Genomic DNA, 15,691 nt, shown 5'->3' on the forward strand with positions numbered 1-15,691 from the left:
AAGAAAAACACTTACAAATAAAGCACTTGAAAGTCTGGAAACTCCAAGGTAAGATTCCACAAGCAGCTTGCTCCCTCAGCGTGCCCTGTCTCCAGGACAGCCCTGTCCCTGCAGCCCAGCCGTAGCTCCACCTGCCCTACATCAGTACTTTTCTAATATAAACCATGTGTCCTCACAACAGCAGCTTGTTAGTCACTTTAATAAGAACTACTGACTACATCAAAAGCCATTTACCTAGAAACTCTCCCAGGAGTCAGCTTCACTACTCAGTTTTGTCTGCCATCTGCAAGATAAACCCTTCTCCCAGATTTGCATTATGTCAGGTAAGGGATAACATCTTCGTGTCACATATTCCATATAGGATCCTCAGAGTATCTGTCACTGTCTTAACACTCTACTACCCTTCTCCAGGCAGACCACAAGCAGTTCTTGCCTTTCTTATTTCTTGCCTGTTTTGATCTGGGCCTGGTGCTCAGCCAGGTTCCATGACCACTAGAACCATGTTTTCAGCGCCAGTTCTAGCTGAAGGCCAAGAGTGCTTCAGCTTAGTGGCTTTTTGGTTGGTTGGTTGTTTTTTTAATAGCTTCTAAAAATGTCCTGTTCCACAAAGTTCACAATGAGCTGAATGAAAGGCACTTCAGATAGTCACTTAGCTGTCTGTGATATAGAAGACATAGGCTGAAGTACAGCAGGGGTTTTCTGCAAAATCTGCATTTACTTTTCCAGAATTTTGAACACTTTGCTACAAGTTATATTTTACAGTTCCTCTACTTTTGAATGTGCTATTTCAAATTATTTTTATATATACAATGAACTGAAGAATGTATTTTCATTTGTCCCAGGTTTATTGTCTTGAAGAGCAGTTACACTTGCACTGTTTTTCATAAATACCTACTGCTGCTTCAGTACCTCCATTCAGAGAGGGGTCCAGACCTGCACTTTTGAGCAGCTCTGAAAACCCACTGCCGGCTGATGAGCCAGCGATGAACCTTCAGATCAGGGACAAATTTGGATGAGCTGTAGCATAATGTTCTTGGCTGGGGAGAGAAGGTCCATGCTTCTCAGTCAAAGGACAACCTTCAGGGTCTTCTATTCCACTTTATACCAGTTCACCAGTGACAATTGCTCCCTGATAGATGAACACAAATGTAAACCAAAACAAAACAAATCTCCCTTTTGTAACGTAATGGCATCTATAGATAGATAACTGTAAGTAATTCACATTGTATTGAAGTCTCCCTTTGCGGAGGAGCCAGCTGTCCCAGGCAACTCACTGGGCTGAGTACAGCAGCTATAGTTCCCAGGCTAGCTGCTGCAGTGAGTAAGAGCTGTGTTTATAATAAACTAGCTTGTAGCAACAGCGTGAAGAAATTCAACTCCTGTTGGGCTTGGAAAATGTCTTGGCCATGCACAGCTCATCAGAGGCAAAAGTACTGTAGCAACAGAGTAGAGGGGCTCGTTGGTAAGAGGCCACTAATGTGGCCATCTTCTCTTGTTCTAAATATTTCAAGAAAGAATATTTCTCATCTTTTAGGATTTTTGTGCTTTCTAAAGCTGAGGACAGAAGGAGTAATCGCTCAAATCAGATGCTACCTGCCATTTGCTCAAACAGCTTTGCCAGCACGTGGTGGATCTACACAGCAGGACAAAGGTGGTGCAGCCATGCATGCTAGTGCAATCCAGATAAAGATACGGGTGATGGCACCATCCAAGACAACAAAGCAGCCAGAAAAATTCTTCAGAAATCTGGAGACAAAGGCTGTCCCCTAGCTGGTAACATAGACAGTACCACAGTAGTGTAGCGGCTGCACCTTCTTTTACTTTAGCTCCTCCAAGAATAATCAGCTGCATTTCCTTGTTAGGTTTTAAGACATTAATAAACATCTGCAGATGAGATTCCTACTGAACTAATTTGTCAAACCTGCATTTGGGTGTCAGTGCCTGGAGAAGCACCAGCACGCAGGGGTTCCTCAGTGCAGAACTGCAACTGGCAAGGAAAGCCCGAGCAGACTGCACGCAACCTTCAAGGGAAGCTACCACTAACCATGTAGGACTTGGTGCTACGGCACCATGACAAACGTAAACCAAGTCAACTCAAGTACATGATCCATCCCTCGCCCCTTAGCCACGACACCTCAACATCTGATTTTGAATCGTTGCTTTTCAATTAACCTGCAACCTGCAGACACCAAGTCCAGCTCCAGAGGGCAACAAACAACTCACATTGCAGCAAAACAACTGTTTCCCCCCAAAACAGTCTCATGGACCTCTTCCATAGGCAACCAAGAGTGGTCAGGAAACCTGGGGTACTGAGGGTCAGAGAAAGGGACAGAGAAAGAAAGGTGGTGGTGGGGGAGGCGGGACTTGGCTGCCCTCCTCAGGCAGCAAGGCAATACAGATTTACACAATATTTGTTCTACTGGAGAGGTGCTGCTCCACTGGTTTCATCGAAAGAAGTCTAAGATGACCAGTTATGCCATTTTCTCTTTTCTAGAGCATACATTTCTCCTATCAGAAAGGCAAGGAGAAGGGTCCTATACTAGCAGAAGGGACAATGGCATGAGTGTCCTGTCCTAGTTTCAATTCCTGGTCCTGGTTTCCTTGTTCCCCCACGATGACAGGAGCTGGAATTGCACTCAGGCCCTGGATCCAGAGCAGTGGAGGTGGAAGTTAGAGGGGAAGAAGGAAGAAGAGAAAGAGGAGGATACGTTATGCTCCTGAGCAATTCCTGCTATAAAGTCAACCAACTGTTGGGTTGTGTTTCAGATGCAGAGGACGGGAAGGAGGACAGCAAATCATCCATCACACGTTCCCTTGCCTCTCCCTGCTCCCCCCAAACCCTCACCCTATCCTGAAAGATTTCAGTGTGATATGATTGTAAACAGTTAAGGATTCCTCCAGTGCTAAGCCCACTACAAGCTGGGCCCACTCCCTCCCCCATTATGTACAATACATTCACCAACAACAGAAATTTATTTAAAAAGGCAACAGGTTAAATTCTGTAAACTGGATCCAGCTCCAAAACACACACGTTAATACTACAAGTAAAATTCCATCATCATCCTCTTCCACCCTGAAAAATATACCTGAGTTTAGCAGTCAATGAAAGTTTCAACCCTCACCCCCACCCTCCCCGCCCCAAAAAAATCCCTCAAACCCTGAACGAGACGCGGTCTCCGGTCAGTGAAAGCCACTAGTTTGCGATGCTTTGCCCTGTGGTGGTGAGCCAGCTGCTCGGCTTGCTGGGGCACCGCACTGCTCCAGGTTTCCAACACCAGAGCCATCACGGCACCGTGTTCCATGGACCCAGGAAGCTACATGCTGCTCGGGCTAGGGGAGGGTGGGAGAAAGGCCTGTCCCTCCTCCCCCTTTTCCAAATCACGTGTGGCTTTCGTCTTCATGAGGACCTTCCTTCCTCGGACTAGCTCTGGAAGAGGAAGAACAAGAGTTGGAGGCTCTAACTTTAGAAAGGAATAACCTCATGATTGCATGCAGCGAGTTCAAAGCTAGCACTATTGTTCTGCCTAGGTTACATTTTATAGCCAGCTAACACTACAGAGACATCCCCAGCTCCTCTGCATAGCAGCAGTTCACTTCCCAGCTTCCTCCAGTGCTTCCCACTCTCATCAAACCCTTCACTCCTTTAACCAGTGGAAGGGAAAGACTCGCATTTCAACTCTGCTCTAACAGCTCTTACTTGATCCAGAGGCAACACTGATGGTTTTTGTGATGTCAGATCCTCCCGGGACATGGTTGCCGTAGGCATCTTCGGGAAAGGAACTTGAGCCTGATGCATTTGCATTCTGGAGCCAGGTTAAATGGAGAGAGTTTTAGCACATGAACATCAAGAGCAAATCCTGTCTGTTTCTTTGAATGCATGCATACATCATTCGCATACAAGCATGCATCTCATGTATTCTTTCCAGCTTCCCCCCAAAATACAACCTTTAATCCATATCACTCCCCTAATTGCTTAGTTGTAAGCTGCGGTCCCTGAATACTAGAAGAAGGACTGTCATGCTGGGATTGACAAAACAGTAACAGTCAAAGCATATTTATAAAATCTGAACAGGGAACATTCAGAGTAGCAGAATTTTCCACTTGGGAATAAAACATGATATGCACAGTCTCAGTGAGAAGTAATTTTCTGTGAGGGAAATCTGTAACAGAGAGGAAGGGCAAAGCAAGAGGAAGAGGAAAAAAGGGGGCAGCATTAAAGAAGATCATAACAAGAGGCTAACTTCCACTTCAATTAGCTATTCTGCCCCACTATGAGAAAGATGCAATAAAATTCTTGCAAATAAAATGCCAAGAGTCCATTTGGTTAAGAGATGCACAACCCTGGACGACATATTAATAAAACAATGTCAGATAAAACAAAGTACTGCTGTGGGGATGGATAGGACAGGCTAATAGGTCTCCATGATAGCAATTGCTACTTGTTTAAAGGAGCTGCAACAAGACTCTCTCTCCAGCTCAAGAGACCTCTTACTCTAAAGGCCTAAGAATCACCTGTTAGCCTTTCAACTTTGTTTGCCATCTCCTCTGACTTCAAGCCATCCTTTCAAGGACATCCAACACTTATCGTCACCCAGGCATCACCCCCTCCCGCTTTGCCTTCTTGCAGAAAACATGATCTTACCCCGAGGGTCTATACAAGTCCTGGGGTGGCCCCCCCATGCCACCTCCACTGCCTCTCTGCTCCATCAGCAAGGCCTGAAAGTGACCTACGTTCTCCTCTCGACAGCGGTACAGGGGTCCCTCCTGAGAGAGGCCATTGGCCTGGCCAGAGGCTGGATGATGAGACAGGTGAGCATTCATGGGTGATCCATATGTCCTGGGCTGGAAATGGCTGGCGGGATGCCGGGATGCATAAGGAGAGCCAGTCTGTAGCATCACCCCGTGGGGAGGGAAAGCTGATGGGCCAAATCCCATCCCTGAACCCAGATGCGGTGGGGGGGCTCCGTAGAGGAATTCCCCTGCTGCCACCGAGCTTTGCCTTTTTGTGGCTGCGTTGTGGTTGTCCAAATCAAGAAACTCTTTGGGACTCTCCGGTCTTTCCTGGGACTCCTCAGACTTCTCATCTTCAGGCCCCAGTTCCTGCCCGTCGCTCGGAGAAACCTCTTTGGCACTCGCTACGTCCATGCGGCTGGGAGAGGCCAGGGCGGTGCTCAGCGCCTCGCAGCCCTGCAAGCCACCGGCGGACCCCCGATCCGGGAAAGGGGGTCTGGCCAGGGGTGGGTGGGTGGTGGGGTGCCCGCTGGGGCTGGCCTGGGGGTGCAGAGGCCTCTGCCAGTCCGCGTAGCCCTGCGGACAGGCGTAGTAGGGCGGTCGCTGGTAGTGGTGGTAGGAAGGTTGAGGCTGTGGCTGGTAGGGGTAGGGCATGCCCTGGGGGGGCCGGTACCGGGGGAAGACGCCGGAGTGGGCGCTACTCGGCTGGAAACCCCGCGGGGCGAAATGCTGGGAGTGGGAGGCAGGAGGAGGAGGCTTCCCCCCCATCATGGGGCCAAACCCCTGCAGGCCTGGGTTGATGTGGTACCGCCCGGCTGAATTAGTGTATTCCAAGCCAGGCATGTAGAGAGGGTGGAACTGGTTGGGGGCAGCACCCATGGAGCTGGCGTCCATGCCAGGGAGGCTGGTGCCCTGCCCCATGCAAGGCACGGCTGCTTCGGGCAGAACCTTCCCCCCGCTGCAGACGGGCTTCTCCAGCAGGTTGGCAGTCAGCCCCTTCCCCTCGGCACTGCCTGCCGGCCCCTCACTCGCCACCCCGTTCTCGGGCAGGGGACCCCCTCTCTCTGGGGTGGGCACCAGGTCCCTCGCACAGCCCGGGCCACCAGCGTAGCTGCTTTCCACTGGCCACGTGCCTTTGCCCTGCCCTGCCTTCATGTCAGCCTTCACACCGGAGCTGTCCCCTTCCCCGTCCGGGGGCAAGGCACGCCTGGTGCACTCCATGGGCAGCGGGGGCTTGGGATGAGGTAGGAGTTTGGTGTAGGCGCCATCAGGAATGCCGATGCACTGAGCCTTCTCGTCCACACCTGCTGGCGGCTCCACTGGAAAGAGAGAGAGCGGGGAAAAAGTCACACGTCAGCCTAATTTCGGAAATCAGCCCTCCCTGCCTGACATGCACGCGTCTAATCATGCTCACCCAAATTCCTGACAGCTTATCCAGGACTACCGAAGTAACCTTTTAGCATCCTCTTTACTGCTGACCCAAAGTTGCTGGGCTGCTCTGTCTGACAAGTCCCTAACATGTGGATGGGGAAAGCACCCCACTTGTGTGCAAATGGAAGAGAAAAATGAGTGATCTTCTGAAGACACAAAGGTCTTTCCATTGGAATTACTCCAAAGCCTACAATGTCCCATCCTCTACTCAAACTTCCTGCAGGACTGTTGCAGCATGGCAATACAACAACCACCCTTCCTGTGGGGCTGCAGCCTCCCTCCCACAATTATCACACAGTCTTTCCTTCAGAGACCTTTAGCAATTCTGAAGCACATTTTTGCAAAGTTAGGTGATCTTTACTGGCTCCTTCTTTTAAAAGGGCTCTTTTAATAACTCGTCATGAGGTTGTACCTCTCTTGGAAAGATGGCATGCATGGACTGAACCCTTGAGACACAGTTTGCAAGCCACTGATAAGTCACACTTCCACCAGGGTAACATTTCACACGTGGGCTTGGTCTGACACACGGGTGTGCAGAGACTGCCTAATGGACATGCAGAGCTGGGAAATATGGCAGGATCCACGTGAGAGCATGCAAAGAAGCCAAGGTAACAGCAGCCAGATTTCATGATGTGTTGCCCCTTCTAGTCCGCAAACCCCACTTGCCCACAGCTTGGGCAGAAGCGTTACCACACACAGAGATACTGCAGAGCTGATCACGGCCGTATTTTAACCAACTGTGATTTGGAGATGCAGCTACTCTGCCCTGCAATCACTCAACATCCTCCTCTGGTCTCTGTTCTATATCCTGCACAGTTAAATGATAATGACTTTTAAGCAATGCCACACAAGGAACGAGTTTCTTCTTAGTGCAAGGCACACGAGGGATTGATAAAAGATGCAATGGTTTTGATCTCTAGTTTACCAGCTAGAATTAATGAAAAAAAAAATTTTTTTTGATCTCTGGGATTTTTTGATCTCTACTTTTGGTTTGTTTTATTTTTAAGGGTCTTTTTTGATCTCCAGTTTACCCGCTAAAATGAATGAAATTTCAACTAGAAAGAAACTTGTGATGGCACACATGACATGCTGCCACCCCACCTGAACGGACACAGCTGCTCAGTGGCTTTCTGACAGTCCTGTTGTGTGAAGGTTTTGAGATGTTGAGCTCATGAGACACATGTGCATTTCAGAGGAGAAGCCGTACTGACATATTCTCAAAGGACTGTATTTAAACCCTTTATTCACATGACATCTCCTTTACTTACCAAACCTTCTGCAGATCCCATTTTTATATTAACTCCAAGTGATCCCTAGAAGCACTACAGACTATGTTTTGCATTTGCACCCAATGGTAAACTGAGAGTTTACAGGGATAGCTGGGACATAGGGGACCCCTGGCAGGCTACAATGGAAAACATTCTTAGAAAAATCTAAGCAGTGGCTTGAGCAGATATTCCAATTTAGATTTAAAAAATAAACCCCTCACACTTAAAAAATGTGTGCCCCACAACTGTTTAATCAAGAATTTAATTATTTCCTAGAAAAAACCAGCACTTTTGTTGCTGAGCCTCAGTCACTGTTTAAAATTTACTCCAGTAAGCCAGGGAATACTTTTCGCTTTTCTAGTGGCACAAATCCAAACAAACCCACATTTGCAGACACAGGTTTTGTGCATCTGCAAAACAGTTAAGTTTGGGACCCTACGAGGCTGGAGCCCAAAAGCAACAAAGCTGTCCTGAGGGTGCCCCCACACCCTCCTTGCAAGCATGGACCGGCAGGCAGAGGGTCTGCCCTGGCAGGGGAAAAGGTGCAGCAGGTGGGAGGGATGCCTGGTAGCAAGCAAAAGGAAGGTGAGCAGGGGGATGCAGGTAACAGATGCAGGCAGGGAAGTTCAAACCCCACAGGTAGTGGCTGCCGTGTTGGCAGGTGGGTGCTTGAGGTGTTACCTTGGTTGGTCTCTGGCTTCATGGTCTGACCGGTCAGCTCCTGCGAGCTCCCATTCCCCACAACGGGTTTTGGAGGCTGCACGCCAGCAGTGGAAGCAGCATGAGCCAGCTGGGGAAAGGGTCCGGGGAGGTGCGGTGGGGGCGGCTGGCGAGGGTGGTAAGGCACACCCGGCGGGCAGACACGGGAGGACAGCTGCTGCATGGCAATCATCTCCGGGCTGTCCATCATGGAGTCCCCGCCCTGGCACCCTCTTTGCACCTGAGGCTGTCCCCCGAACAGAGTGGCTGTTGGCTGCGGCATCCTCTGGCTGCTGGCTTTCCCAGGCGGTCTGATATACCCTGAGGGAGGCACCCCATGAGGTAGGAAATTTGGTTGCTCTGTCCACTGGCTGGGAGGCAGTGTTGGCCTCATGGCCCGGGGGTCCATCATATGACCCATGCTGCGGGGCTGGAGCGATGGCCCCGGCCCCATGGGTGACTTCTCCTCTGGCCCCATGGCACCTTGGCTGGCAGGGCCATGGCTGCCATTCCACAGAGCCGGGTGAGCACGGTTCAGGTACTTGTAGGGCCGGTACATGTGCCCCGAGGGGACCTCGGAGCCCTCTGGCGGCCTCACGGGGGGCCCATTGTGCCTCGGGGGGAGGAAGCCCTGCTGGAACTGGGCTGGTGGGTAGACGGCATCAGGTGGGGGGCCACTGACACGCCCCAGCTGCAGGGTGCCCGGCCGGGGGCCAAGGCTGGAGACGTGGGTCGCTCCTGCACATGTCTGCTTCTCTGGGGCAGCCAGCCTGTGCCCGCGGTGCTCGTTCAGTCCCACGGCCGGCTGGAGAGGAGGTGAGGGGAGAGAGAGAGACAGGGTGAGTCTCGGTGAAAGCCGTTGCACCAAGGATTGGAGGGGACCTGCATGTCCCCTTGGCTGCGACATTTCTTACCTGCATGGCAAAGTGCTGGTGCTGCTGGACCGGTTCTCCGGGATGGGGCTCAGGCACTCGCGGCGAGCCGTAGAGTTTTGTGGGATCTGATCCACGTAGGGGACCAAATGTTCCTGGCACGGCTGGTCTCTGAGGGACAGGGAAGGGTGTGGGAGGGAGAAATAAAACAATTTGTGAAGCACAGAGAAGCAGCAGAGCTGCTGCAGGTGAGAAGATGAGGCTGGAGGAAGCACATTGATGAGCAGACAGATTTTTTTACACATACGAGGAAAAACATGGTTTTTTTCGTAGGAGGTGACAAATCTCACCTGCCAAAGCCACCCTTACACCCCAGCCCCATGTCCCGGCACTCAGGTGCCATCCAACTCCTTGGGGGCAACCAAGAAGACTGGATGGAGCCGTGGTTCACTCCAAGTAGAGGAGTGGACCACAAGAGCATGAGAGCAGCACAACTGGGGAATGTGCTGGATTTCCTTCAAAATACTTGTTGCCTCCAGCTCTCCTACTGCCTCCCAGTATTTGCATTACAAGAAGCACTCTAAAAATTTTGTTTGATCTCTAGCTAAAAGGGTGAGGGGTAGCCTGGGTCTCAAAGGAGCAGCTGATATAGCACACCACAAGACATCTCCGGTTAAAATGGAAGACAGTGAAGGACGGGTGAGGAAGAGCCCAGTGCAGAGGCAGAACAGGTGGTGTTGAGATAAATGCTGGGCTAAAGGGAGGTCACTGCTTCAGTCCGGGGTGGCCTTGCGTTTGGTTTCATTTGCTGCTTTTATAAATACTCAAGGAATCAAATGCAGTGGTACACAGATAGCACAAGGTTACCAGGCATCCGTTAACAATTGAGTCAAAAGAAGATTGGCTTGTTCAGCATCATAATCTGGAGGCTGAGAAAGGGAATGTGACTGGTTTCCATGCACAATGGGGTAACTCTCCAAGGAGAGAAGAGAACTGTGGGAGCAAGGGCTGGCCCAGGCCCACACAGGGACATGCTGACCAAGGAAAACATTAAGAGACTGTTTCTAGCTAGTGTGGTGGTGACGTGGAACAGCCTCCAGTTACAAAAGTACTTTTCCATCCCCAACTACTCTTAAAACTGGTTTCCTTAGAAAGCTAAACGGAGACCCAGTAAGACTGAACTGTACCAGTTTAAATCTAAGGGTTGAAAAGTTTCAGTTGCAGAAACCATAGCTCTGACCCTCAGTCTCTGGGAAAGGATTCTTGCCATGTGGAAGAGATTTCACAGGAGAGCTTAATTCCATTCATTTATATCTTCCCCTCCACAGGCCTGATGGGTGAAGAACAGCAGAAACCACTTCTTACCATCTGGCCGGGATGTGGCACAGAGCTGGGCATGCCACCGTACTGCAGAGAGCGAGGGAAACCTCGCCCATTGGAAGGGCCCACTTCTCGAGGAGGCTGCATTGAGTTGCCACTTGGATCCTCTGCAGAGGATGAGGAGAAGGAGGAGGAAGAGGAGGAAGAAGCTGGAGCCCTGGAAGTAGCTCGATACGGTGGAGGTTTTCCTCCATTTTCCAGGCGTTGCTGCCTCTTGCCTGGTCCCTCTGAGTCTCGTGACCGAGTCCAAACGCTGCCTGTGCTGGAGCGGCCAGTCCGTCGGCTCCTCTTTTCCCGTTTCCCATCTTCTCTGATCCAAAATTCATCATCCGTGTCTCCGTCTTCCCCAGGGAAGTGCTTCATCATTGCTCGGTGGAAACACCTCTCCAAGTTGTAAGCCATCTTGGTATATTCTGCAGTCAAAAAAACTCAAGAACATCAGGAACAGAGCCTTACAGAGAGAAACAATTAAGCAACATCAGACTTGCCCCATCAGGTAAATCATCTCCCCTCCATGAAATTTCTTTGAGGAAGGACTTTTATTTTTAACTAACTGACTTTGGTTTACGTTCTTAAAGTCAATAAGCAATGCAACATCAGATTCATTCAGCAACCCCACCAGAGGACAGGCACACAGGCATGACAAAGTACCATTAGCAGCACGGCTTGCACAGTCAGCACTAACCCAGTGTTCCAGCATAGTGCCAAGAATTGCATTAGGAGAAGCACCACCTCTGCTTGCAGAGATGTGTGACCTGCGGAGTTAGCCAGCAGAGTGCCGAGAGAAGAAATGTGAACTTCCAGCAATGCTATTTGATTACATTCACAGGTTTTTCTTGGACTTGTTCAAGTCTCTGCTGTAGACAGAGGAAAATCAGCAAACATATTCCTCCATGTATGGTTTCTAAAGCACTTGCTGACCCTGACATGAAAGCTATTGCCAACACCAGCATAATTTCTACATGACAGTTCTGCTCAGTAGGGTTCCTACTTTTCATTGGAGTGGATAGGAAGGAAAAGACATGCAAGAGGTGTTAATGACAAGGGTTTGAAGCAAATGACTTTGCAGTTGTTTCCACTAAAGTAACCCAGAAGTTCCTTGGGAAACGGAGCTCTCCCAGTGGCACTCAGGAATGCTTTTACCTGGGGCCCACAGTGAGAAGCCCTGTAGCTCTAACTACTTTCCCTTTCAAGGTGGTGCTGGTGAGACACAGACTGCAGTGACGACCCACTATATGTGATCTGATTTCTTACCTAAGCAACATGCAGAATTTTAATTGGTATGGCAAGTAAACCCAGGCTTTCCCATTTGCAGACTCATGTTGTTCATTCAATAGCCAAGGAACCTCAAAATCAAATTTTCCATCCAAAGGATTACAAGCCTGATTCATTCTTTACTTTCTAGTGTTAATCAACAGATACTGAGAGCTAATGAGATTCCAATGCTTTTCAAAGTCTGTGTTAGATATTACAAGAAAAAGTGGCACACAAACACACACAAGCAAACAAAGGGATTAGCTCAGAAAGAAACAGACTTCTACCAACATGGGAGTCCCTTAGTATGCCATGCCCCAATCCAGCATGACCAAACTGTCCTAAAAACCTCATTAAAACCCCAGGCCATATTACTCAGGAGTTCCCACTCTTTTGTCTGGCCTCCCAAAAATACTCTGAAAGAGAAAAAGCACAAATCATGTAGTAGGAAGATGACCACTGCTTGTTTTGACTGAGCACTGCAAAGAGACAAACAGTATCTTACTGCTCTTACCACTTCCTTCACCATTGTACTTAAGACAGTTCCTGAACATGGTCTTCATATCACCCACAAATTCTTCCTTGGTGCAGTACTGACCTCCATTCAACTTCTTCTCCATGCTAGAAATGTCCATAGGGGCCTGAAACACAACAAACCCTCCAGTTACAGCAAGCATAGTGGGGCATATGAAGCTGCATAGCCAGCTTCCTCACATAGAGGGGATGGGGGCAGAGGCTGCTCTCCTGAGAGACAGCCTCTCATCTTTGGTTTCTTTGACTTGTTAGGCTAGTAGGGACTACTGGAGTCACGCAGTTTGACTGTGAGGGTAACATAGCCCCCAAGACTTCAAAACACTTCCAAAAAACTTCATTGCAGTCAATAAAGTGCATCCGCTAAGTTGGCTGGACCACTCTGCCTCCATACCTTAATGATCTGGTAGTAGTTGGGAGCATACGATTCATCAACGGGTTCCAAGAAGGGCCAAGAGTCCTTGTGAGCCTTTACCACATCTAGAACTGGCAGGAACAAAAGAAAGGTGAATGGTTACACACATGCACTCAGAGGAGCATTTCTTGCAATAGGAGAAGTTGAGGCTGGAGGACTAACCTTTGTACATGGCTGTGAACTCATCGTCCAGTTCAAAGCTGTAACAGGGAACGCAACAGTGAATATGCAGCCCGAGGCCATGTAAGACATGCTCTCTCACCTTATCTTCCCTTCCACCCCACGCACAGTGCCACAATGCTGACAATCAGGCCTCATCACAAACAATCCTCTAGTGTGCACCAAATCCAGATGTGTCTCATCTTACTCCTCGCTCTTCTCCAGCCTTGCTTCCCCCTCCTTGTTCCTGTGAATGACCACACTCCTCTCCTCCCTGTAACCCTACCTAAGCTTTGACGCACCCACAAGCTGCATGCCCAGTTGCATACTCACAGGTCCTTGGTTCTTCGCTCTTCCCTGGCAGGAGAACTGGGATCCAAGTGGGAAAGCTCAGGGGGGAGCTCCTTCCCCTGCGCCAGCAGCCAGGCCCGCTCTTCACGAAGCTTCCTCCTTCTGGCTCGTTCTGCAGTAAAGTGGGGAGAGAGGTGAAAAACCATTCAGCACTCCCTGTCAACAAGATCCTGCAGGGAAAACAAAGGCAGCTCCTGCAACTCTCTAGAACTCCAGTGAATTGTTGATGTTCTTTCAGGAAATGTGGTGGCAGCACAGGAGCAGAGGAGGTGAAAATACAGCGCACCATCAGCACACATCTTCATTTCCCCTTGGCTTTACTATCACTGATTTTGAAGCATTACTGTGATACAAATGCTGCCCTAGCCAGCTTCCAGACAAATTCCTGACCACGGCGTGGTACCAAGAGAAAAGTTCAACACACGAATCTAGGCATAGATCAGCAATATGGAAAGAGCTGGCTTATAAAGTTACCATCCCTTCAAATGCTTCACCTCAGCCAGGTGAAGGCAAAAAGCTGGTTTTGCACTGAAGTGGATGAAGAGCGATGCTGAGGTTCTGTCAGATGGGTGGCAATGAGTAACTGGGGTCATTGTGGGGTCATTGACATCCTTCACCACCACAGCCAGCTTTGGGAAGATTGTTCAGATAGGCCTTCATGGTCAGCAGCCAGAGGGAGCAAGCTGCCACACAGGAGGTCCACTGGGACAGCTTTAGTTTAAGAGGTGAGAGACAGGAAGAAGCAATGCTGGTAATATAACCTGTGGTTTGCAACCAGACAGCTGGCTAACAGATTGTTTCATAATAGAAAGTTTATGGGCTCTTATGAACCTCATTTCCTTTTTCTTATAGGAAATCTGAATTCATCTGACTTGCTAAACACCTGCGGTCGTACCAAGTTTCTGTAGGAGCAGAATTCTGTGAAAGTAACGTTCAAAGAGAATGTCACAGTAGAGGAACACCCAGAGTGAAAGATGAGGAAAACTTGGCTAATACCCTTTAGCAGAGGCTCCGTCTCTGGAAAATGCCAACGATTCAAGAAGCACCAGCTCTGGTGGAAGAGTATTAATTTACTGTCTTACTCTATCAGTCAAAACCAAACTTGGAATGGGGGTTGAGGACACCAGAAAACTAGGAATAGTTCGAGGTCCCTTCCAATCCCTAACATTCTTTGATTCTGAGATTTCCAGGGCATTCCATGGGTAGGTATGTCAAAAACTGTTAAAAGACAGTCCAAATTTCCCTTTAGAAGGCTCTGGGTAACACTGAAGTTGGGTGGACAAGACTTGCATTTGGTATGTCCTACAGAATCTATCAGCATCTACTATAACATTTAGTGGTGAGAAGTCCGACATCAAACTAGAGTTAGCAGTCTGCTCAAGCACAGTTCAGTACTGTATGCTTCTTTTGTAAAATTAGCTTCACTTAGACATCCGTAATAATGTCATCTGAGTGGGAAAGCTGAGAATGTGGTGATGATTTGGGCAGCAAAAGGAAAACCTCATGGCAACAGTGACCAAGAAGCAAGGTGATGTAGATTTTAGAAATCCATCAAGGCCTGCTGAGGCCCTGACCTGGTAAACTGACAGGAATCACGAAGCACTACCCTGGTACCAGACTGGAGCTCAATCAGGGTTAATGGAAGGTCCCTCTACCTACCACAGCAAATGATTAATATAGCATGTTAAAGATCACTGGCAGAGCTCACTGTCATGCTGTTGGCATCGGTTGAGTCATACCCACCATCTTTCAAAATCTAACCCATGCCCTAAAAAGTACCTCAAACAGTCATGTGTGCAAGTCGTAATGTTGGAACAGCATCTGGGAAGAGAACTGGGAAACTCTAACCTGCTGTTGTGGTAGAAATCTAGAAAGCTGCTTTAACTCATAAATTCAGGAACGTACAGATGGGCCCATCAGGAGACTTGCTACCTGGGCATGTGTTGGGATGGGGGGAAGTGAAATCCCAGACTGGAAACAGGAACGTGATCTAAAAACAGGCACACAGTCCAAAACCAAGAAGCAGAAGAAATGCTGATGAAGTTCAGAGCAGATATTCCATCCTGTTTCATATCACCTCATAGAATCATTCCAGTTGGAAAAGACCCTCAGGATTGTTGAGTCCAACCATAACCTAAATCTAGCACTAAACCATGTTCCTAAGAACCTTATCTAAATGCCTTTTAAACACCTCCAGGGATGGTGACTCCACCACTTCCCTGAGCAGCCTGGTGCAATGCCTGACAACCCTTTCCATGAATAATTTTTTCCTAACATCCAATCTGAACCACCCCTGACACACTTGAGGCCATTTCCTCCTGTCCTACCACTTGCTACTTGGGAGAAGAGACCAACACCCTCCATGCTACAACCTCGTTTCAGGTGGTTGTAGGCAGTGATAAGGTCTCTCCTCAGATTCCTTTCCTCCAGGCTAAACAGCCCCAGTTCCCTCAGCTGCTGCTCATAAGACTTGTGCTCCAGGCCCCTCACCAGCTTCATCACCCTCCTCTGCACTTTCTCCAGTATTGCAATGGCCTTCTTATGATGAGGGGCCCAAAACTGAACCCAAATTCATGTTAAATCCCAAATGGACTACAAAA

At 49.0% G+C, this 15,691-nt stretch overlaps 1 protein-coding gene across 1 annotated transcript in view; it reads right to left on the reverse strand.

Annotated features, from left to right (window-relative positions):
* Positions 1 to 3,351: 3,351 nt before the first annotated feature.
* CECR2 (CECR2 histone acetyl-lysine reader) overlaps positions 3,352 to 15,691 on the reverse strand; it is a gene marked incomplete at its 5' end in the record, with an annotated part of 98,261 nt that continues 85,921 nt past the window's right edge. The window contains 10 exons of the mRNA XM_080349117.1: positions 3,352 to 3,427; positions 3,698 to 3,803; positions 4,643 to 6,050; positions 8,112 to 8,934; positions 9,044 to 9,172; positions 10,367 to 10,794; positions 12,150 to 12,276; positions 12,561 to 12,652; positions 12,744 to 12,781; positions 13,074 to 13,203. Coding sequence (XP_080205243.1) covers positions 3,422 to 3,427; positions 3,698 to 3,803; positions 4,643 to 6,050; positions 8,112 to 8,934; positions 9,044 to 9,172; positions 10,367 to 10,794; positions 12,150 to 12,276; positions 12,561 to 12,652; positions 12,744 to 12,781; positions 13,074 to 13,203 — 3,287 coding nt within the window. The 3' untranslated portion in view covers positions 3,352 to 3,421. The remainder of the gene's footprint in view (positions 3,428 to 3,697; positions 3,804 to 4,642; positions 6,051 to 8,111; positions 8,935 to 9,043; positions 9,173 to 10,366; positions 10,795 to 12,149; positions 12,277 to 12,560; positions 12,653 to 12,743; positions 12,782 to 13,073; positions 13,204 to 15,691) is intronic.

This window comes from Nesoenas mayeri (assembly GCF_963082525.1).
Source record: "Nesoenas mayeri genome assembly, chromosome: 1".
Classification (NCBI taxonomy): Eukaryota; Metazoa; Chordata; class Aves; order Columbiformes; family Columbidae; genus Nesoenas; species Nesoenas mayeri.